Source organism: Oncorhynchus gorbuscha, linkage group LG11, assembly GCF_021184085.1.
Source record: "Oncorhynchus gorbuscha isolate QuinsamMale2020 ecotype Even-year linkage group LG11, OgorEven_v1.0, whole genome shotgun sequence".
Taxonomy (NCBI): domain Eukaryota; kingdom Metazoa; phylum Chordata; class Actinopteri; order Salmoniformes; family Salmonidae; genus Oncorhynchus; species Oncorhynchus gorbuscha.
This window is the reverse complement of record NC_060183.1, coordinates 62,645,061-62,669,852: the sequence shown is the minus strand read 5'-3', so window position 1 is coordinate 62,669,852 and position 24,792 is coordinate 62,645,061. Positions and strand designations below refer to the sequence as shown.

Here is a 24,792-nt window from a genome sequence, read left to right as displayed (position 1 = left end):
GAACACCGATGGGGCGTTGGACAGGCCGAAGGGCATCACCAAGTATTCATAGTGACCAGTAGGCGTATTGAAAGCGTTCTTCCACTCGTCACCAGGTCTGATCCGCACAAGATGGTATGCGTTCCGCAGGTCAAGCTTAGTGAAAACAACTGCTTCCTGGAGCAGCTCGAAGGCTGTGGCCATAAGGGGTAGCGGGTAACGGTTACGGACGGTTATGGCATTGAGTCCCCGGTAGTCGATGCAAGGACGTAATCCACCGTCTTTCTTGGCCACAAAGAAAAACCCTGCTCCCGCCGGGGAGGTGGATGGACGCATGAGGCCTGCTTCCAGAGCGTCCTTGATGTAGGTATCTATAGCAGCTCGTTCGGGTGGAGATAGGGAAAAGATCCAACCCCTGGGAGGGAAAGTGCCCGGAAACAGTTCGATGGGGCAATCATAAGGTCTATGGGGTGGTAGCATGGTGGCCCTCTGTTTGCTAAATACCAGTTTGAGGTCATGGTAACACTCGGGAACTCGGGTCAGGTCGATGGATTCTAAAGACTCGGGAGTAGAATTCGGGGAATTCGGGAAAATACAAGTAGCTTGGCACGTAGGACCCCACTGCTTGATAGTGCCCACAGACCAGTCGATGTGAGGGTTATGGCTGTGAAGCCAGGGGTATCCAAGGACGAGAGGGAACTCGGAACAGGAGATCAAATGAAAGTTCATCAATTCCTGGTGTTGTGAAACTGAAAGTCGCAAGGAGGTAGTGACATGAGTGACAAGTCCAGATCCCAAAGGGCTTCAATCCAATGTAGTAACCCTCATGGGGTCACTTAGAGGTTCAGAGGGAACGCCATTCTCCTTCGCCCAGACACCATCCATGAAGTTACCTGCGGCTCCAGAGTCTACCAAGGCTTGAAGGTGAAGCTTGTGGTTGTCCCAGGAAAGGGTGACTGGAATGAGCAGATGGGAGTTGGACGGATGGGAGGAGGTTATGTTTCCCGTTACAGTTCCCCCCGGTCTGTACGGGACAGAGCTTTTCCCTGGAGCCCGGGACACGTGGAACGGAAATGGCCCGGTTTTCCGCAATATAGACAGCGTCGCTCCCTCATCCGGCGGTCTCTCTCAGCCTAGGAGATGCGTCCAATCTGCATGGGTTCCGGTGGAGCCAGCGAGGATAAAGGTGGGGACTCGGAGCTGGGACTGATAGGGGCTAGAGGTCTACGGTTGAGTTCTCTCTCTCTCAGACGCTGGTCAATGCGTGAGGCCAACTTGATCAGGGACTCGAGATTGTCCGGTGGTTCACGAGTGGCCAGTTCATCTTGGATAGTGTCAGAAAGGCCTTTCAGAAAGCACACCGTGAGCGCCTCGTTGTTCCAGCCACTCGCTGCTGCCACCGTGCGGAACTGGATGGCATAGTCCGTCACGCTGCGCCGACCTTGGTGGAGAGTCAGGAGCTGTTTGGCTGCGTCAGGACCACTGCTTGGGCCTTGAAACACTCGTTTGAATTCCTCAGCAAAAATAGTAGCTGGCACAGCAGGAACTATGGGCATCCCACACAGCAGTAGCCCAGGCCAGGGCTTTTTCCGACAGCAGGGTGATGATATATGCGATCTTAGACCGGTCGGTGGGGAACGACGAGGGTTGCAGCTCAAAGGAGAGAGAACATTGGGTGAGAAACCCTTTACAAGCACTTGGATCACCTGAGAACCGTTGGGGAGGTGGAAGATGAGGTTCAGCCAGAGGGTTAACTGCCATGGGTACGTGAATCTGAGGTACTGGGACGGGAACTGTTGCCGGGGTAAGTCGATCAGATATCTGCTTTATGGAAGTCAGCATCTCCGACAGAAGATGAGAATGTCTAGCCATTAAGGCCTCTTGCTGAACCAGGGCGGCTTCATGGCGTTGGACAGTCTCCTGGTGGTGGGACAGCATGGCAACAAGGTCCTGGGCACTGGCTGCCTCTGGGTTCATTTTTGGCTCTGTGTTTCAGTCAGGACCCGGTTACGAACCCGGGTCTCCGGAGTGAGAAACAGTCACTTAACCAACTGAGCCACGAATAGTCGGCAGAACCAAGAAGATGAGGCAGACACAGCAGTACTTGAGACGGTGTATTTAATGAAGTAAAAAGTGAAGTTCTTCAGAAAAACATGTAACTCCACAACCTCAAAGGAATCCTACAAGAACAAAGGTAATCCTCCAAGACAAAAAAGGTAAATCCACAAGGTGGAAGGTAAAGCACAAAAAGCCTCAAGAGATAGTCAAAAAACAAACAAACAAGAACAAAAAACAGAATTCCACAAGAGAGTTCACCGGGATCAACAAGAGTTCTCAGAGTACTAGGGCTGGGTGCTAACATACAAACACAGAGCAAAGAACAGAGGAAAACAAAGGGTTTAAATACAATCAGGGGAAACGAGGCACAGGTGCAAATAAATAATGGGGATCAAGGGAAAACAAAAGGTCAAAAGGCACAATGGGGGCATCTAGTGACCAAAAACCGGAACAACCCTGGCCAAATCCTGACACATGTATCAGTTAAACTGGGATGTCTGCATACACATGTATCAGTTAAACTGGGATGTCTGCATACACATGTATCAGTTAAACTGGGATGTCTGCATACACATGTATCAGTTAAACTGGGATGTCTGCATAAACATGTATCAGTTAAACTGGGATGTCTGCATAAACATGTATCAGTTAAACTGGGATGTCTGCATAAACATGTATCAGTTAAACTGGGATGCTTTGACTGCTGTTGGACAGAGTTGAGATGAGCTACAAAACAACCCTATGTTATGGTCTACATATCACTGTCATAACGGTGACTTAACAAACATAATAATAGTTAATAGTTCTAACCTCTCATACCATTATAATGGAAGAGAAGAAGGACAAGGGAGGTGAAGAGAAGAAGGCAAAGAGAGCAGAACAGAGGAAAGATGGAGAGCAGGAAGAGAAGAGAGAAGAGGGAAGGAAGTAAAGCAGAGGAGAGAAAGAGGGGAAGTGAGGAGAGGAGGATAGGAGAGAAAGAGAAAAGGAGGAAGGAAGAGGGGATATAGTTACTTTTAGCTGTTCTGGCGGATAAACTGCAATTACCAGCTTAGTCATGCATCACAGTTTAACCTTGTGTGTGTGTGTGTGTGCATAAAGGGAGGACAGCGGAACATGGTGTTGCTGACAAGCGCTGGCTTGATTAAAAGTCAGAGTGTGTATTATCACGGTGAGACACCTGCTGCACCACACAGTCCCACACCGCACCGCCCCCACTACACCGCTCCCACCACACCGCCCCACACCGCACAGCCCCCACTACACCTCTCCCATCACACCGCACCTCTCCCACCACACCACACCGCCCCACACCTCACCACCCCCACCACACCGCTCCCACCACACCGCCCCCACTACACCGCTCCCACCACACCGCCCCCACTACACCGCTCCCACCACACCGCCCCACACCGCACCACTCCCACAACACCTCTCCCATCACACCGCACCTCTCCCACCACACCGCCCCCACTACACCGCTCCCACCACACCGCCCCACACCGCACCGCCCCCACTACACCGCTCCCACCACACCACCCCACACCGCACCACCCCCACAACACCTCTCCCATCACACCGCACCTCTCCCACCATACCACACCGCCCCACACCGCACCACCCCCACCACACTGCCTCCCACCACAACCCTCCCACCACACCTCTCCCACCACACTGCCTCCCACCACACCTCTCCCACCACACTGCCTCCTACCACACCTCTCCCACCACACTGCCTCCCACCACACTGCCCTACACAGCACTGCCCCCACCACACTGCCCCACACAGCACTGCCCCCACTACACTGCCCCACACAGCACTGCTCCCACCACACTGCCTCCCACCACACCGCTCCCACCACACCTCTCCCACCACACTGCCTCCCACCACACCTCTCCCACCACACTGCCTCCCACCACACCGCTCCCACCACACCTCTCCCACCACACTGCCTCCCACCACACCTCTCCCACCACACTGCCTCCCACCACACCTCTCCCACCACACTGCTTCCCACCACACCACACCACACCACACCACACCGCACCCACCACACCACCCCACACCACACCGCACCCACCACACCACCCCACACCACACCACACCCACCACACCACCCCACACCACACCGCCCCATTTATTTAACTAGACAAGTCAGTTAAGATCAAATTCTTATTAACAATGACAGCCTACCAAAAGGCGAAAGGCCTCCTGCGGGGACGGGGTTCTGGGATTAAAAATAAAAAATAAATACAATATAAATATAGGACAAAACACACATCACAACAATAGAGACAACATTACATAAAGAGAGACCTAAGATAACAACAAAGCATGGTAGCAACACAACATGACAGCAACATGGTAGCAACACAACATGGTAGCAGCACAAAACATGGTACAAACATTATTGGGCATAGACAACAGCACAAAGGGCAAGAAGATAGAGACAACAATACATCACACAAAGCAGCCACAACTGTCAGTAAGAGTGTCCATGATTGAGTCTTTGAATGAAGAGATTGAGATAAAACTGTCCAGTTTGAGTGTTTGTTGCAGCTCGTTGAAGTTACTAGCTGCAGCGAACTGAAAAGAAGAGTGACCCAGGGATGTGTGTGCTTTGGGGACCTTTAACAGAATGTGACTGGCAGAACAGGTATTGTATGTGGAGGATGAGGGCTGCAGTAGATATCTCAGCAGATAGGGGAGAGTGAGGCCTAAGAGGGTTTTTTAAATAAGCATCAACCAGTGGGTCTTGCGACGGGTATACAGAGATGACCAGTTTACAGAGGAGTGTAGATGGCCATCTGAATCAGGGTTAGTTTGGCATCTGGGGTGAAAAAGGAGAGATTACAATATATGTTTTTGTTGTTGTTGTTTTTTACCAGGTCGGCTAGTTGAGAAAGTTCTCATTTACAACTGGAACCTGGCCAAGATAAAGCAAAGCAGTGCGACACAAACAACAACACAGAGTTACACATGGAATAAACAAGCGTACGGTCAATAACACAATAGGAAAAAAATTAAGTCTATATACAGTGTGTGCAAATGGTGTGAGGAGGGAAATAAATAAGCCATAGTAGCGACGTAATTATAATTGAGCAAATTAACACTGGAGTGATAGATGTGCAGATGATGATGTGCAAGTAGAAATACTGGTGTGCAAAAGAGCAGAAAAGTAAATAAATACAATATGGGGATGAGGTAGGTAGATTGGATGGGCTATTTACAGATGGGCTATGTACAGCTGCAGTGATCGGTTAGCTGCTCAGATAGCTGATGTTTAAAGTTAGTGAGAGAAATATAAGTCTCCAGCTTCAGCGATTTTTGCAATTCGTTCCAGTCATTGGTAGCAGAGAACAAAATGGATGGCACTGTGATAGACTGCATCTAGTTTGCTGAGTAGAGTGTTGGAGGCTATTTTGTAAATGACATCGCCGAAGTCGAGGATTGGTAGGATAGTCCGTTTTACGAGGGTATGTTTGGCAGCGTGAGTGAAGGAGGCTTTGTTGCGAAATAGGAAGCCGATTATAGATTTCATTTTGGATTGGAGATGTTTAATATGAGTCTGGAAGGAGAGTTTACAGTCTAACCAGACATCTAGATATTTGTAGTTGTCCACATATTCTAGGTCGGAACCGTCCAGAGTAGTGATGCTAGTCAGGCGGGTACGGGCAGCGAACGATTGAAAAGCATGCACTTAGTTTTACTAGTGTTTAAGAGCAGTTGGAGGCCACGGAAGGAGTGTTGTATGGCATTGAAGCTCGTTTGGAGGTTTGTTAACACAGTGTCCAAAGAAGGGCCAGATGTATACAGCATGGTGTCGTCTGTGTAGAGGTGGATCAGGGAATCACCTGCAGCAAGAGCGACATCGTTGATATATACAGAGAAAAGAGTTGGCCCGAGAATTGAACCCTGTGGTACCCCCATAGAGACTGTCAGAGGTCCGGAAAACAGGCCCTCCGATTTGACACACTGAACTCTGTCTGAGAAGTAGTTGGTGAACCAGGCGAGGCAGTCATTTGAGAAACCAAGGCTGTCAATAAGAATACAGTGATTGACAGAGTCGAAAGCCTTGGCCAGGTCAATGAAGATGGCTGCACAATACTTTTGTTTTATCGATGGCGGTTATGATATTGTTTAGCACCTTGAGCGTGGCTGAGGTGCACCCGTGACCAGCTCGGAAATCAGATTGCACAGCGGAGAAGGTACGGTGGGATTCGAAATGGTCAGTGATCTGTTTATTAACTTGACTTTCGAAGACTTTAGAAAGGCAGGGCAGGATGGATATAGTTCTGTAACAGTTTGGGTCTAGAGTATCACCCCCGTTGAAGAGGGGGATGACCGCAGCAGCTTTCAATCTTTAGGGATCTCGGACGAAACGAAAGAGAGGTTGAACAGACTGCTAATAGGGGTTGCAACAATGGCGGCGGATGATTTTAGAAAGAGAGGGTCCAGATTGTCTAGGCAAGCTGATTTGTACAGGTTCAGGTTTTGAAACTCTTTCAGAACATCTGCTATCTGGGTTTGGGCGAAGGAGAAGCTGGGGAGGCTTAGGCAAGTAACTGCGGGGGGTGCTGAGCTGTTGGCCGGGGTTGGGGTAGCCAGGAGGAAATCATGGCCAGCCGTAGAGAAATGCTTATTGAAATTCCGATTATCGTGGTGACAGTGTTTCCTAGCCTCAGTGCAGTGGGCAGCTGGGAGGAGGTGCTCTTATTCTCCATGGATTTTACAGTGTCCCAAAACTTTTTGGCGTTAGAGCTACAGGATGAAAATTTCTGTTATGAAAAAACTAGCCTTTGCTTTCCTGACTGACTGCGTGTATTGGTTCCTGACTTCACTGAAAAGTTGCATATTGTGGGTGACCTTAGTTCCCTTTTTTATGTCTCTATTTTAGGTTGGTCAGGGCGTGAGTTGGGGTGGGCATTCTATGTTTTGTTCTATGTTTGTATTTCTATGTGTTTGGCCTGGTATGGTTCCCAATTAGAGGCAGCTGTCAGTCGTTGTCTCTGATTGAGAACCATACTTAGGCAGCCTGGTTTTGCCCTTGAGCTGTGGGTAGTTATTTTCTGTCTCTGTCTCTGTACCAGACAGGACTGTTTCGTTTGTTCCGTTTTGTTATTTTTGTTCTAGTGTTCAGTGTAATTAAAAGATCATGAACACGCTGCACCTTGGTCCTCTCCTTCTTCCACCAACGACAACCGTTACAGTGGGGACTATTCGATGCTGAGAGAAGGACAGTGCACCATCTAGCCATACTCCCAAGTACTTGTATGAGGTGACTACCTCAAGCTCAAAACCCTCAGAGATAGTAATAACACCTGTGGGAAGAAGGGCATTATTTTTACCAAACCATATGACCTTTGTTTTGGAGGTGTTTAGAGGAGGGGTCAGCTCAATCCATCAATCAATCACATTTATTTATAAAGCCCTTTTTATATCAGCTGATGTCACAAAGTGCTCTACAGAAACCCAGCCTAATAGCCTAAACAGCAAGCAATGCAGATGAAGCACGTGGCTAGAAAAACTCCCTAGAAAGGCCAGAACCTAGGAAGAAAGCTGGAGAGGAATCAGGCTCTGAGGGGTGGCCAGTCCTTCTGGCTGTGCTGGGTGGAGATTATAACAGAACATGGCCAAGATGTTCAAACGTTCATAGATGACCAGCAGGGTCAGATAATGATAATCACAGTGGTTGTAGAGGTTGCAACAGGTCAGCACCTCAGGGGTAAATTGCAGTTGGCTTTTCATAACCGATCATTCAGAGTTAGAGACAGCAGGTGTGTTAGAGAGAGAGTCCAAAACAGCAGGTCCGGGACAAGGTAGCACGTTCAGTGAACAGGTCAGGGTTCCATAGCCACAGGCAGAACAGTTGAACCTGGAGCAACAGCATGACCAGTTGAACTGGGGACAGCAAGGAGTCATCAGGCCAGGTAGTCCTGAGGCATGATCCTAGGGCTCAGGGCCCCCGGGAGAAGAGAGAGAAAGAGAGAAAAGAGAGAAAAGAGAAAAGAGAAAGAGGGACCGTACTTAAATTCACACAGGACACCGGATGAGACAGGAGAAATACCCCAGATATAACATACTGACCCTAGCCCCCCGACACAACTATTGCAGCATAAATACTGGAGGCTGAGACAGGAACGGTCGGGAGACACTGTGAGTATAAGAATGTATCATTTGCCTATAAATGGATGAGAGAGCTTCCTACTGCCTGAGCTATGTTGTTGATGTAAATTGAGACAAGCGTGGGGCCTAGGATCGAGCCTTGGGGTACTCCCTTGGTGACAGGCAGTGGCTGAGACAGCAGATTTTCTGACTTTATAACCTGCACTCTTTGAGAGAGGTAGTTAGCAAACCAGGCCAAAGACCCCTCTCAGTCACCAATACTCCTTAGCCGGCCCACAAGAATGGAATGGTCTACCTTATCGAGAGCTTTGGCCAAGTCAATAAAATAGCAGCATGATATTGCTTAGAATCAAGGGTAATGGTGACATCACTGAGGACCTTTAAGGTTGCAGTGACACATCCATAACCTGAGCATACCAGAGAGAATACTATACACATCAAGAAAGTCAGTCAGTTGATTACTGGCAAGTTTTTCCAACACTTTTGATAAACAGGGCAAAATAGAAATAGGGTCAGATAGTTTTTTGGGGTGAAGTTAAAGGAGCTCCTTCAGCACCTCGGACTCAGTGACTGCCTGCAGAAAGAAACTTTGTCGCGGGCAGGGGAAAAAGAGGGAGAAGAGTCGGGGATAGTAACATTAGGCTGAGTCAAATAGGATTCCTGACTTAATGAAGTGGTGATTAAAGAGATCAGCTATGTGCTTCTTGTCAGTAACAACGACATCATCAACATTAAGGGACATTGGCAGCAGTGAAGAGGAGGGTTTTTTCTTCAGGTCTTTAACTGTTTTTCAGAACTTCTTGGGGTTAGACCCACAGAGAGAGAACTGCTCCTTAAAGTAACTAACTTTGGCCTTCCGGATAGCCTAAGTGCACTTATTTCCCTGAAAGATAGCCAGTCAGCTTGAGTATGCATGTGCTGAGCCTTTTGCCAAATACAATTATTGAGGTGGAGTAACTCTGTAAGATCATGTTCGAACCAGGGGCTGAACCTGTTTTTAATTCTCAGTTTCTTTATGTGGGCGTGTTTGTTAAAAATACCGTTGAAAATATCAATGCGCCCCAAAAAAAATATCAGAGGGGATCAAGCTGATTTTGTACCATTTTACAGAGGCCAGTTCATGAAGGAATGCTTGCTCATTAAAGTTTTTTAGCAAGCGTCTATGACAAATCAGGACAGGTCGTTTCACTGAGCAGCCATTACGAACTCAGGCTGTAAAACAGTGATCACTAAGGTCATTACAGAAAACCCCAGACTGATACCTGTCAGGATTATTTGTTATCTTGATTATCTTTTTCTGGGTGTTTGGAGTAATACCTTGTGGGATTGGTAATAATCTGAGAAAGATTTAGGGAGTTGCTTTAGGATTTAGGATTTAGGATTTAGATTTAGTGATTGCTTTAGGACTTGGTCAGGTGGTTTAATCCATAAAGGCCTGATTGGTGGAGTAATGCAGAGATGGTTGTCCTGGAAGGTTCTCATATCTCCACAGAGGAACTCTGAACCTCTGTCAGAGTGACCATCGGTTTCTTAGTCACATCCCTGACCAAGGCCCTTCTCCACTGACTGCTCAGTTTGGTCATGCGGTCATCTTTGGGAAGAGTCTTGGTGGTTCCAGACTTCTTCCATTTACGAATGATGAAGGCCCCTGTGTTCTTGGGGACCTTCAATGCTGCAGAAATGTTTTGGTACCCTTCACCAGATCTATGCCTCGACACAATCCTGTCTCGGAGCTCTACGGACAATTCATTTGACCTCATGGCTTGGTTTTTGCTCTGACATCCACTGTCAACTGTAGGACCTTCTTTGTTCCCCACTGTGTTTGTAATAACTTGTAGAGTGCCTCTATTTTCCCCCAGCATCCATTTTTTCACCAATCTGAATGTCTAATCCTGAGTCGAATTCAATACTGTGATTGTAACTTTGTCAAATTACCATCATAATAAGAGTTCGTAATGGTTTATATGTTCTTCTGAAATATGAACACAGAAATACTGGACATCTTGAACTCGTATTTTGATGGTGATTTGGACTTACATTTTGCTGGTCTCGGTCTTGACTCGGTCTCGCCCCCGTCTGCTCTTGGTCTTGTATCAGTCTTGCTTTTGGTGTTCTCGAACACAACACATTTGTTATGTGAATTGTTAAACACATTTTTACTCCTGAACTTATTTATGCTTGTCATAACAAATGGGTTGAATACTTATTGACCAAAGACATTTCCGTTTTCATTTTTGATGAATTTGTAAACGTATCTAAAAACATAATTCCACTTTGACATTATGTGGTATTGTGTGTTGGCCAGTGACACAACATCTCCATTTATTCCATTTTAAATGCAGGCTGTAACACAACAAAATGTTGAAAAAGTCAACTGGTGTGAATACTTTTTGAAGGCACTACATCACACATCGACTCGGTACTGATACTCCCTGCATATAGCCATGTACTCATAATCATTATTTTAGTCAATTTTGAGGGTTGAAAAATCATCCCAGTCTGTACTTCAACAGTTTGAACTAATCCAATGACATCAGGATTATCAACATCCATTTTCTCCCTGACTGTTTAAGAGTGTATGTCCACTATATCACTGGACTTTAATCTCTCTTCCTCCACTGGGTTGTGTCTCTCCCCCTCCTCCTACTCCTCTCTTCCTCTCCAGTATCACTTGCTATCAGCAGGAGCCATTACAGCTTTTCTCATCTCCTCTCTTCTCTGGTGTATTTTATCCTCTCTCCTCTCCCGTATCTCTAATTCTCCTCCTCCCTGACAGTGGCCCCTCTTGTATCTCCACCTCCCCCATTCCCCCGTCCCACCCTCTGACAGAGTGACTCTGATCAGGCAGGGAGAGCAACATGGCCAGGGCCTCCTGGAGCCTTATCTCCAGATAACAGTGTAACCTTACATGCCCTTAATCTGATCCCTGCTTCCATGGTCCTTTATGCCTCACCGATCCCCTCTTAGGACAGGAATGATTCCTGTTGACATTGTTGAAGGACGATAAACGTTCTTCTAATTCTCACTCATTCTTTCTATTCTATAGTTTTTTATTTTGAATAGATAAACTCTCTAATTGAGATAAACAATCAGTTGTTTTCTTTCTATATAGTGCCTTGATTCTCCCATGATTACATTGACCTTTTAGTGCAGGTGGAAAAACTGCAGCAATCCTTCCTATTCAATGTCATCAGTCAATGACCTCTCAATGGAAACTGTCCCATTTCTCCTGCATTAAACAAGTCATAAGAAGTGAAAGTCAGTACAACAGGAATCACAAGGGACGTCATAAGTGTTATTTAGTCTAAATACATGGCTCTGATAGAATCGAATGGGGATTCTCTTTCTAATAGCCTAGTCTACTTCATTTGATTTCTATTATGGCACTATCCATCTCTTTCTCTCTGCCTGTCATTAGGCCCCAGGGGATGACCTTGCTGTTTGGCAGAACATACCGACTTGTCCTGGAAAACTGTCCTGGAGGCTCGGCCTCACGTGTTGTTTGTGAGCATCATCTTCCATCTGTCGCTGAATTAGAGCACTATGGTGTGGAAACGTCTGAACGATCCGTCTCTCTGTCTCTCCGTCTCTCTTTCCATCCAAAACCCCCGGGAGGAAAATCTCACACTTATTCTCTCCCTCTTTCCCTCTGTCCCTCTTTCCTTCTATTGCTTTCTCACTCTCACCCTCTCTTTCTTTCTCTTTCTCTCTCTCTTTCCCTCATTACATTATTTTAAGGGCATATGGAGAGAAACTGTAAAGGACAATCTTGGATTTTGTGGTTTGTGTGTCTTTTTCTAATGGGCTGATATGTGTCTTTGAACATAAAGTCCTTAGTCCCCCGTGAAGGAAACATTTCCCTGTATCTGCAGCAGCCTACCGATGGCTTTTTATGTAGTTCTGTCCTTGTGCTGTACTTGTCTAATAATGTTCTGTATTATGTAAAGTTTTATGTTTTGTGGAAGAGTAGCTGCTGCTTTAGCAGTAAATAATGGGGATCCTAATAAAATACTACAAAATACTAAATGGCTGATCCCTGGTCATTGGGATTTAAATAGACCCTGGTTGCAACTATCGCTGACACAGTGAATAAGTACCCTATCAGGCGTTGTCTTCATTTAGGATTCAGGAATAGAAAGAGAAGGATCACATATCTACAACAGATTATAGCCACCACTAAGAGCTGATCCTCCCATTATGAAGCCCCATTGTGAGGTGAAAGACATGGAGACAAACACAAATACCAAAACCAAGAAACTATCTGAAAGTATTCCAGTGTGAGTGACAGGCTGTTGGCTGTGAAAAGAAAAATCGACCATCACAACCCTCCATCTCCCCATCCCAAGCATAACATGATGGGAGGGGAGTGATAGATGATTGTAGTTTACGTTTGAATGGCAAAACAAGCCCTTCATGATCAGTTTTGTAGATGTCACAGACTGAGGGTCCGATCAGGGTTTGGAGAGAAGGACAAGGAGAGGAAGAGATAAATGTTGCCACTAAAGAAATAGAGTCTTTCTGACAGTGAGAGAGAAATGTGTATGTGATGGGGAGAGACAGCAGTCAAAAGGAAGGGTGTGTGTGCGCGTGTGTGTGTGTGCGATGGGGAGAGACAGCAGTCAATAGGAAGGGTGCGTGTGTGTGTGTGCGATGGGGAGAGACAGCAGTCAATAGGAAGGGTGCGTGTGTGTGTGTGCGATGGGGAGAGACAGCAGTCAAAAGGAAGGGTGCGTGTGTGTGTGTGTGATGGGGAGAGACAGCAGTCAAAAGGAAGGGTGCGTGTGCGTGTGTGCGATGGGGAGAGACAGCAGTCAATAGGAAGGGTGCATGTGTGTGTGTGCGATGGGGAGAGACAGCAGTCAAAAGGAAGGGTGCGTGTGTGTGTGTGCGATGGGGAGAGACAGCAGTCAAAAGGAAGGGTGCGTGTGCGTGTGTGCGATGGGGAGAGACAGCAGTCAAAAGGAAGGGTGCGTGTGTGTGTGTGCGATGGGGAGAGACAGCAGTCAATAGGAAGGGTGCGTGTGTGTGTGTGCGATGGGGAGAGACAGCAGTCAAAAGGAAGGGTGCGTGTGCGTGTGTGCGATGGGGAGAGACAGCAGTCAAAAGGAAGGGTGCGTGTGTGTGTGTGCGATGGGGAGAGACAGCAGTCAAAAGGAAGGGTGCGTGTGCGTGTGTGCGATGGGGAGAGACAGCAGTCAAAAGGAAGGGTGTGTGTGTGTGTGTGCGATGGGGAGAGACAGCAGTCAAAAGGAAGGGTGCGTGTGTGTGTGTGCGATGGGGAGAGACAGCAGTCAAAAGGAAGGGTGCGTGTGTGTGTGTGCGATGGGGAGAGACAGCAGTCAAAAGGAAGGGTGCGTGTGTGTGTGTGCGATGGGGAGAGACAGCAGTCAAAAGGAAGGGTGCGTGTGCGTGTGTGCGATGGGGAGAGACAGCAGTCAAAAGGAAGGGTGTGTGTGTGTGTGTGCGATGGGGAGAGACAGCAGTCAAAAGGAAGTGTGCATGTGCGTGTGCGTGTGTATGTGATGGGGAGAGACAGCAGTCAAAAGGAAGGGTGCGTGTGCGCGTGTGTGTGTGTGTGATGGGGAGAGACAGCAGTCAAAAGGAAGGGTGTGTGTGTGTGTGTGCGATGGGGAGAGACAGCAGTCAATAGGAAGGGTGCGTGTGCGTGTGTGCGATGGGGAGAGACAGCAGTCAAAAGGAAGGGTGCGTGTGCGTGTGTGTGTGTGTGTGTGTGTGTGCGTGCGTGCGTGCGTGCGTGTGTGTGTGTGTGTGTGTGCTACACAAGGATGGTTCATGTAAACCATGATGTAAAAAATACTATTCTTATAGTCACTTACAGTACACACATATCAAATGAAGAGATTAACAAGCTATGCAATGCATGTACTAGTTCAGCATGCTTCCAATGGAAAGATGACACAACAGCAAACTTTAACTGGAAGACCCCACATCACTCTAAGAGGTTGATAATAACAAAAGATAAGAATGGTGTTACACCGACTACAAGTTCTTTAACAGAATCTATGAATCATGGAAAAATAAGTAAAGTTTCCAAGTCTCTATGATTACAGCTGTCACGAAAAAAAGATAATCATCACATAATTTTCCTCCAGGGGGGACAGGCTCATTATCCCGCTCAATTACAACCAATCACACAGAAAATAGAAATTAACTTTCTGTGTGTGTGTGTGTGTGTGTGTGTGTGTGTGTGTGTGTGTGTGTGTGTGTGTGTGTGTGTGTGTGTGTGTGTGTGTGTGTGTGTGTGTGTGTGTGTGTGTGTGTGTGTGTGTGTGTGTGTGTGTGTGTGTGTGTGTGTGTGATTCCGTACGTACGTAGATGATGGCTCATGAATGTTTTTCCTTCAGGATACTCAATAACAGATCTCTGTGTTGGAGTAGAGAGAGGGGGTTGGGCACCTGTGTTGGAGCAGAGAGAGGGGTTGGGCACCTGTGTTGGAGTAGAGAGAGGGGGTTGGGCACCTGTGTTTGAGTAGAGAGAGGGGGTTGGGCACCTGTGTTGGAGTAGAGAGAGGGGTTGGGCACCTGTGTTGGAGTAGAGAGAGGGGTTGGGCACCTGTGTTGGAGTAGAGAGAGGGGTTGGGCACCTGTGTTGGAGTAGAGAGAGGGGGTTGGGCACCTGTGTTGGAGTAGAGAGAGGGGGTTGGGCACCTGTGTTGGAGTAGAGAGAGGGGGTTGGGCACCTGAAAAAATAAAGGAAGACTACTAATTCTAAATGTTATGGTTTCAGCTCAGACAACAGGGGATACTGTTAGGACTGTAGAGATCATTAATCAGGTACTGTATACAGTATGTCGTTGTTGTTAACAATACATTGCTCTTCTATAGTGCTTTTCTAAAAGCTAAAGATGCTTTGTTGCTTCTAATGGATCAGGAGTTGGGTGTAAAAGCTCAGGTTCAGATTAGGGGTTAAAATGACATTTGTCAAAATAAAATGTTGTTCTTCTACACCTTCTAGCGTGGATGTACTTTATGAATCCCCAAGGAAAAACTGCCACTGTGACTTCTTCTGAAGTTGGGTTGTCATGAGTCACTTTGACTGACAGCTGGTGAAAGGTCCAGGTGGTTAATGGGGATTGCGTCATCATCCTCATGCGTCATCGAACGCATCACCAGGCGCTTTATACAGAGACCATCCAAAAGCAAAGCACAACCTCTCAATATTCAGAAGACTCCACCAAAGAGGAGTGATGGGGAAGGACACACAGGACAGGCACATACACACACTCGCAGTCTAAAACACACACACTCAAGGTCTTGGGAACTAGAACTTTATTATACCGTGTTACTGTCACAATATAAAACAAATATTGTCAAGCGAATCATTTTCATATGATTATATGCTGTCAATCATTTACATGTGACGGCAAATGAATAATGAATAATAAACATGCTTGTGCAATTATAATTAGATTTAAATGTCTCATTAAGTGACAGAAAAAAGGGTTCATGAAACAAGCACATTTTAGAATGGAAGGAACATTCTCAAGTATGTCTCTGACTTACAGGAAATAACCCCCCCCCCCCTCTTTGCAAGATGTGACACATTGATAGTTACAATACATTGCAAAAATCAATGAAAAGGTGGATGAATGACAGAATGAATCAATCATTGAACTAACCAAGCAGACAGTTATTGTGATATCACCTCAGGGTATGTGACAATAGCTTGGGTACCAGTTTGTTTCTGCTCTAGCCAGATCTTTGTGTTTATGTTCACTAGCCAGATCTTTGTGTTTATGTTCTCTAGCCAGATCTTTGTGTTTATGTTCTCTAGCCAGATCTTTGTGTTTATGTTCACTGGCCAGATCTCTGTGTTTATGTTCTCTAGCCAGATCTTTGTGGTTATGTTCTCTAGCCAGATCTTTGTGTTTATGTTCTCTAGCCAGATCTTTGTGGTTATGTTCACTAGCCAGATCTTTGTGTTTATGTTCTCTAGCCAGATCTTTGTGGTTATGTTCACTAGCCAGATCTTTGTGGTTATGTTCTCTAGCCAGATCTCTGTGGTTATGTTCACTAGCCAGATCTTTGTGGTTATGTTCTCTAGCCAGATCTTTGTGGTTATGTTCTCTAGCCAGATCTCTGTGGTTATGTTCACTAGCCAGATCTCTGTGGTTATGTTCACTAGCCAGATCTCTGTGGTTATGTTCTCTAGCCAGATCTCTGTGGTTATGTTCTCTAGCCAGATCTCTGTGGTTATGTTCTCTAGCCAGATCTTTGTGGTTATGTTCACTAGCCAGATCTTTGTGGTTATGTTCTCTAGCCAGATCTCTGTGGTTATGTTCACTAGCCAGATCTTTGTGGTTATGTTCTCTAGCCAGATATTTGTGGTTATGTTCTCTAGCCAGATCTCTGTGGTTATGTTCACTAGCCAGATCTCTGTGGTTATGTTCACTAGCCAGATCTCTGTGGTTATGTTCTCTAGCCAGATCTCTGTGGTTATCTTCTCTAGCCAGATCTCTGTGGTTATGTTCTCTAGCCAGATCTCTGTGGTTATGTTCTCTAGCCAGATCTCTGTGGTTATGTTCTCTAGCCAGATCTCTGTGGTTATGTTCTCTGGCCAGAAGTGTTGTTAAGAGCTAAAACAGTCTGGCACTCAGGGTAGTGTGACACCATGTTTGAAATCATCTGTTTTGATGTGTCAGAGGGACAGAAGTATCTTATTTCTAGCAAAAGTATGTTAATTTATGATTTCGACTTTAGTCTAATCTCCTTCTGCTGTTGACAAACATATAGTGTAGTGGTTTTAGTAGCACTGAGACCATGGGGAATTGAGAAGTGATCACAGTATTCAATGTTCAGCATGATGGGTGTAGTTGTAATTCGTTACTTTCTACCTCTGTTGGTTTCTAATTCTATTTCTATCCACGGGCCAATTTGAAATGGCTCCCTATTCCCTATGCAGTGCACTACTTTTGACCAGAGCCCTATTTAGACCTGTCATAGCCCTATGAGGCTTTGGCCAATAGAAGTGCACTAAATAGGCAAGGGGAAGCCATTTCGGATTTAACTGTTAGTTCGCTTTCTTCTTCTGCTTCTCCTGGAAGAAGTCGTTGCAGGCTACGGTCAGGGCCGCCACCAGAACCACAAACTCATTGAAGTCCACCTCGTTGTCTTTGTTGGAGTCCAGATCATTCATGATCTTCTCCACCAGCATGGGGTCTTTCTGAGACTGGAAATGAAAAGAAACAACAATTAATCAATCACTAAATCAGTCAATCAAAGATCTAACCACCAACCAAATCATTTTAAACCTTGATAATCTGAAGGATGGGGCTAGGGGAATGTAACCTCTCTCCAATGAATATACAGATCTATGGATGCAAGGACTGACAGTCCTTGAGATCAACATCATTTTGAGTCTAAAGATATAGGCATATCTCATAATTAAAACAACAATTGAACAGCAGCAAATATTCTATACTGTAACTCTAATGTATTCTGTTCCACTGAGCTTACTCCAGGCCTCCGACTCACTCTACCACTCTACTCACTCTACCACTCTACTCACTCTACCACTCTACTCACGCTACCACTCTACTCACGCTACCACTCTACTCACTCTACCACTCTACTCACTCTACCACTCTACTCACTCTACCACTCTACTCACTCTACCACTCTACTCACTCTACCACTCTACTCACTCTACCACTCTACTCACTCTACCACTCTACTCACTCTACCACTCTACTCACTCTACCACTCTACCTACCACTCTACTCACTCTACCACTCTACTCACTCTACCACTCTACTCACTCTACCACTCTACTCACTCTACCACTCTACTCACTCTACCACTCTACCACTCTACTCACTCTACCACTCTACTCACTCTACCACTCTACCACTCTTCACTCTACCACTCTACTCACTCTACCACTCTCTCACTCTACCACTCTACTCACTCTACCACTCTACTCACTCTACCACTCTACTCACTCTACCACTCTACCACTCTACCACTCTACCACTCTACCACTCTACCACTCACTCTACCACTCTACCACTCTACCACTCTACCACTCTACTCACTCTACCACTCTACTCACTCTACCACTCTACTCACTCTACCACTCTACTCACTCTACCACTCTACTCACTCTACCACTCTACTCACTCTACCACTCTACTCACTCTACCACTCTACTCACTCTACCACTCTACTCACTCTACCACTCTACTCACTCTACCACTACCACTACTCACTCTACCACTCTACTCACTCTACCACTCTACTCACTCTAATCACTCTACTCACTCTACCACTCTCACTCTACCACTCTCTCACTCTACCAACTCTATCTACTCACTCTACCACTCTACTCACTCTACCACTCTACTCACTCTACCACTCTACTCACTCTACCACTCTACTCACTCTACCACTCTACTCACTCTACCACTCTACTCACTCTACCACTCTACTCACTCTACCACTCTACTCACTCTACCACTCTACTCACTCTACCACTCTACTCACTCTACCACTCTACTCACTCTACCACTCTACTCACTCTACCACTATCACTCTACCACTCTACTCACTCTACCACTCTACTCACTCTACTCACTCTACTCACTCTACTCACTCTACCACTCTACTCACTCTACCACTCTACTCACTCTACCACTCTACTCACTCTACCACTCTACTCACTCTACCACTCTACTCACTCTACCACTCTACTCACTCTACCACTCTACTCACTCTACCACTCTACTCACTCTCTACCACTCTACTCACTCTACCACTCTACTCACTCTACCACTCTACTCACTCTACCACTCTACTCACTCTACCACTCTACTCACTCTACCACTCTACTCACTCTACCACTCTACTCACTCTACCACTCTACTCACTCTACCACTCTACTCACTCTACCACTCTACTCACTCTACCACTCTACTCACTCTACCACTCTACTCACTCTACCACTCTACCACTCTACTCACTCTACCACTCTACTCACTCTACCACTCTACTCACTCTACCACTCTACTCACTCTACCACTCTACTCACTCTACCACTCTACTCACTCTACCACTCTACTCACTCTACCACTCTACTCACTCTACCACTCTACTCACTCTACCACTCTACTCACTCTACCACTCTACTCACTCTACCACTCTACTCACTCTACCACTCTACTCACTCTACCACTCTACTCACTCTACCACTCACTCTACCACTACCACTCTACCACTCTACTCACTCTACCACTCTACTCACTCTACCACTCTACCACTCTACCACTCTACTCACTCTACCACTCTACTCACTCTACCACTCTACTCACTCTACCACTCTACTCACTCTACCACTCTACTCACTCTACCACCCTACTCAACAGGAAATAGACCGTACTGAATCATGTCTCATGTCGCCCATTGACCGATCTGGATTCAGCTGCTTGGCCAATAAACAAGTCCCCTCATGACAGCAGGCTGCAATTAGGCCCTGTGTCAATCTCCCAGCCAGAGATCTGAGATGGAGATGGGGGAGATCTGAGGAGAGACGCCTCAGGCTCTGAGTCATTGGATTCATGGTGCTGGAGCCCCATCCCGGATATTAGACCGCCAAAGGCACTGACTGGGCACCGCACAGCACAGCAGGGCACCACACCACACAGCCAATGTCCACTGGAATCCAGAGTGACGCTGGCGGTAATCAATGAACCATAAGCTGAGAACCATCAGAGGTGTGTATGTGCACACCTCAGAGGTGTGTGTGTGTGTGTGTGTGTGTGTGTGTGTGTGTGTGTGTGTGTGTGTGTGTGTGTGTGTGTGTGTGTGTGTGTGTGTGTGTGTGTGTGTGTGTGTGTGTGTGTGTGTGTGTGTGTGTGTGTGTGTGTGTGTGTGTGTGTGTGTGTGTGTGTGTGTGTGTGTGTGTGTGTGTGTGTGTGTGTGTGTGTGTGTGTGTGACCATTGGATGGTTTCTGTCAGCCAAGCCAAGCCAGCCTGTGATACAGAGTAGTGACATGGAGCTAATGGAGGTATGTAGCACACACACACACACAGCTTGACTGTCTTTGTACAAATCTCATTTAAATTTACGTGAAAAGTCAGTATTTGGCACTTTGAAAAGTAGTGCACTAAATTAGGAATAGGGTGCCATTTGTGGCATGTCCTGAATGTGTATTCGACTGTTACCAGGACACCGTCTCTATACTTGTCAGAGGCACGTCGGTGGGTGGAGACTAGTGACACCAGAAGAGAGTAGTCCAAGTTTATATTTGGAGGTGATGTGGGTCACTGGTGATGATGCATAGGCACCTGAGGCTTCCTTCCATCAGAGGGAGGGAGAAGATGTAGAGAGAAAAAAAGGAGGGAGGAGAGATTTGTCTCTACAACCCCTCACTCATTCTCTCATGGTATGAGGCTCATCCATTAGAACACAGACAGGCAGGTTTACTCCCCAAACACACTCGCATACACACAATCCTGTTTAACTAATCTTCAAAATCCTATTTTCCTAACCTTCAAAATCCTATTTCAAAATCCTATTCAAAATCCTATTTTCCTAACCTTAACCCCCCCAAACCTATCCTTAACCCTAACCCTAAATCTAACCCTAATTCTACCTTAACCCTAAACCCCCTAGAAATAGCATTTGACCTTTTGGGGACTAACAAAATGCCCCCCCCCCCACACACACACACACGCACACACACACGCCCACTCCTCTGCACCATCACGGCCACTGCAGCATGGTAGATTATCTACAGCCACCTACTACAATCAGACAGGGCAGTGAAGAGTAACTACTATCTTGCCTACTTTCACAAAAGTACAAAAGCAAGAGACTTACACTCAACTTAACCAGAAATCAAAACTTCACAGCGGCTAAACTAATCCAGCGTAATGTGGAACGAGAAATGTCAAATCAGGTCCCTTTGCATCAATGTTTTCTTCTTGCCTTCCCTTTTGGATAACTAGATAACTCTACCATTCACTTAATCAACTATGTTCTGCTTTGTCTGTCCCCATAAGAGAACACCTTGAATAACCCACTTGGTTGCAGAACCCTTTTGGTTGCAGAACCCTTTTGGTTGCAGGTCGAACCCTTTTGGTTGCAGGTACAACCCTTTTGGGTTCTACCTGGAACCAAAAAAGGTTCTCCTATGGGGACAGCTATAGAACACTTTTGGAAACCTTTTTTCTAAGAGTGTAATTATATGCTTTCTAGCCACTGAGGCATATCGAAGAACAGATAAACAACATTGCCACGTCTCTAAGAATCATGTAAATGTTGTGTAGTAGGTCTATAATTGGAACAAATGACCACAACACACCACATGGATTTGTACAATCCTGACATGAGTGAATCGGATAAATTCAATATGTATTTGGTTGTCTAATTCATCTTTCAAGTCTCAATGGGTAATGAAGTAGCATCAAAAAGCCCCCGAACATATCCATAAGTACAGCATAAATATCACTAATGTTCATCATGAAATGAATGCTGTTATGATTTCATCTAAATGGCACAAGAAGGTTTGTAATTCAAGACAGCTAGCTTCTTATTTGAGGTTCAACACACAGCTAAAACAGATTAATATAAATATAAATGACACAGTTGTTTTTTTCTATTCCTGCTACTGTGTTTTACAGTGAACTGGCTCTATGCACATTCACTAGACTACACATACTACACTGACACTCCAACACACACAGACATACACACACACACACATGCATATAGACGCCACACATACACACTCACACATAGACACACTTTCACATGTTTCACATAACATACGCTGTTGCTGCTCTGTTTATTATCTCCTGATTGTCTAGTCACTTTTAACCCTTATCTACATGTACCTACTGTATTACCTCAATTACCTCGCACCCCTGCACATTGACTTGGTACTGGTTCTGCTAGTATAAAGCCTCGTTTTATTGTTTCACTATTTCCTTTTTATTGAGCAAATATTTGTCTTACTTTTTCAACTCTGCTTTGTTGAGAATGGGCTCGTAAGTAAGTAGCATTTCACGGTAAAGTCTACACCTGTTGTATTTGGCGCATGTGACCAATACATTTATTAACAATTAAATAGTGTTTCGGGGCCTTTCAATTGCTAAACACCGTCTGGTGAAGAGAATACCAAAATAATGTCAACATATATTGAGATTGATAAATGATGAATGATGAATATTAAACAGCTTTTTTACCATGAGAAAGTCAGTGAGTTCACTGTTCAGTAGCTCTTTCAGCTCTCCCTTGTTGAGCTTGTATTTGTCTCCGTCGTTCCCGGAGTATTTGTAGAAAACCGTTATAAGTGCATCCATGGCACTCTGGAGTTGGCTTGGCATGGTGCTGATAGGAGGACAATGTCTTTCACGACCTACTGGGGAAAAGTGTAAGGGGAAAAAAATTCAAAACAGTTTAAAGTCTACGTTTATTAAAATAAAAGTCAGAGTTAAGTCTAAATCTATGGCCGCAAGTATTCAAAAGCACACAATAGGCGACATGTACAAATATTAGATATTACTCTACAGACAGACATACAGAAACATATGGTGAGACATAACAAAAGCTCTATAGGAGAGGTGGTGTTCCTACCTGGTTAGAATCCTGGGCTGGTGTGATCTGAGAGAGGTTGCAGCATGGCTTGTTTATCTACAAATCAGTGGAAACATGACGTGTCATCATTCATCGCCATAGCAATAATTAATTCCACAGGTGAGAGACCCATGGTAACATGGTAACTGTGTCTTCTTGCTCTGCTTTTAATCAAAGGCCCTACGGTGGCGCCGTGAATAACAAAACATGTTCCCATATAGGCCCTGGTGTCCCCTGTGGGCTCACTTTAGTCACAGGAGGCCCTCAGTGTTACTCCAGTGGAGAGATACTGCACCACACCAGCTGAAAATAGATCTATGTACAATATGTGTCTCAGCTGCATTGAATGGGATTGTACAGGATATGTTCTTTATGAAGAATATGGGAGAACAAAGTGTAGTGGTTTTCAGTTGGAATTTTATGGTGCTACTTCATTTCCCTTAGTTCATCAGTCACTGTTCTGAATGTTGGTTCACCTCTCTCTCTCCCTGTCTCTCTCCCTCTCTCCCAATTCAATTCAATTTGCTTTATTGCAATGACGCAACAGTGTACATATTGCTGAAGCTTATTTTGGATATTTACAATATAAAAATGAGAATCAAAATGGTCAACGGGACAACAGTAACAACAATAACCAAGGGTTATATTAGGGTTACATAGAGTACATAGAGTGCAGTTTGATTGGTTAGTCAGACACTGTCCCTCAACTTATGGCAGGCAGAATTGTAGTGCTCTCTCTCTGTCTCTCTTGCTCACTGTCTCTCTCTCTTTCTCTCAATTCAATTCAATTCAAATTTGCTTTATTGGCATGACGTAACAATGTGCATATTGCCAACAGTAACAACTGTCCAACTGTCCCTCAACTTATGGCAGGCAGCAATGTAGTGCGCTGCCAACCCACAGCTCTCTGCATCCTCCCCCAACAGGACAGGTAGCCTATTCTCATCAGAGAGAACTTTGAAACCTTGAATAAGGGTTTCAAATTTGGGGAAATGACACTCTCTAATTGTTTTATATTTTTGATATCAGGAAATGCGTCTCAGGTTCTGCTGTTTTGCAGTGGTTGCACAGCCTTTCCTCTACAGGAAGCCAGGTTTTCCTGTGTCTACCCTTCTCAATGGCTGTGCTCACTGAGGTTTTGATCAGTAACCATGGTCAAATATTTAGCCACAGTGTACTGTCGATTTAGGGCCAGATAGCAGTGCATTTTGCATTGTGTTTGTGTTTGCCAATAAGAAATATAGTTTTGTTTTGACTGTGTTGTAATTTGGTTTCATTTGGTTTATCCTGATTGATTGGATGTTCTGGTTCTGAGGCTTCAGTGTGTTAGTAGAACAGGTTTGTGAACTCAGCCCGAGGACCAGCTGGATGAGGGGACTCTTTTCTTTGCTTAGCTCTTGGCATTGCAGGGCTTGGTAATGATATAAGAGGGGGGGGGGGTCACTGTATTAAACACAAAACCTCATCTTCAAGCACTATTTACATAACCTCCGACTCTCGCAAAATGAAACATTCGCCTCAAAACAGTTTTACCGGTGTTCAAAATCAAACACTGCTCTCAAATCATAAACAAAGTGATCAAAATGATATACACTCCCAGGCAGTCAGTAAACAATACACCGAAAAATAGAAAACACATTGTTCAAAACCTACAATTCTCAGGGAGAAGTACATTTTTAATCTAAAACAATATTCAATTTTTCTGTCATTGTCTTTTGATGAATGAAAACATGTTCTACCATAGTAGCTCAAAATTGATCAGAAATTACTATTCTGCTTTGCTCTTTGCAATTTTGTTCTTCCTCCTTGTACCCCTATTTTTTTACAGTACTGTACCCTGCATCTCACAAACTTGTCCTTTGTTGATATGAACCTGCAACCAGTCAAAATCTATTGAGCAGTCAGTACTGTTAATAAATGGAAAGCACAATGTTCAGGGCCATACAATTTGTCCATTGTACAGTATACAGCCTACAATGCACTGTACTACAGTATACAATACTAAAAGGGACAAAAATCAAAGGAGTAAACAT

The 24,792-nt window shown here is 45.4% G+C and overlaps 1 protein-coding gene across 2 annotated transcripts; it reads right to left on the bottom strand.

The window, feature by feature from the left end:
• Positions 1 to 15,436: 15,436 nt before the first annotated feature.
• On the bottom strand, positions 15,437 to 22,894 carry LOC124049082 (protein S100-A1-like). 2 transcript variants are annotated; one of them, XM_046370423.1, is made up of 3 exons: positions 22,760 to 22,894; positions 22,369 to 22,544; positions 15,437 to 17,353 (listed from the first exon to the last, which is right to left on the bottom strand). In XM_046370423.1, the coding sequence occupies exons 2-3, from the start codon at positions 22,507 to 22,509 to the stop codon at positions 17,195 to 17,197; spliced, it is 300 nt and encodes a 99-aa protein (XP_046226379.1). In that variant the 5' UTR covers positions 22,510 to 22,544; positions 22,760 to 22,894; the 3' UTR covers positions 15,437 to 17,194. The 2 variants fall into 2 exon arrangements, with proteins under 2 accessions (XP_046226379.1, XP_046226380.1); XM_046370424.1 differs by having other exon boundaries at positions 22,369 to 22,541; positions 22,760 to 22,891.
• Between the last annotated feature and the right edge of the window lie 1,898 nt (positions 22,895 to 24,792).

What these genes read in the sequence shown, in the direction of transcription:
- LOC124049082 (XM_046370423.1), bottom strand. Translation starts at nt 22,509, where the DNA reads ATGCCAAGCCAACTCCAGAGTGCCATGGATGCACTTATAACGGTTTTC. An exon ending in AACTCACTGACTTTCTCATG is followed by an intron (nt 17,354 to 22,368) that starts GTAAAAAAGCTG and finishes TTTCATTTCCAG; the next exon opens with TCTCAGAAAGACCCCATGCT.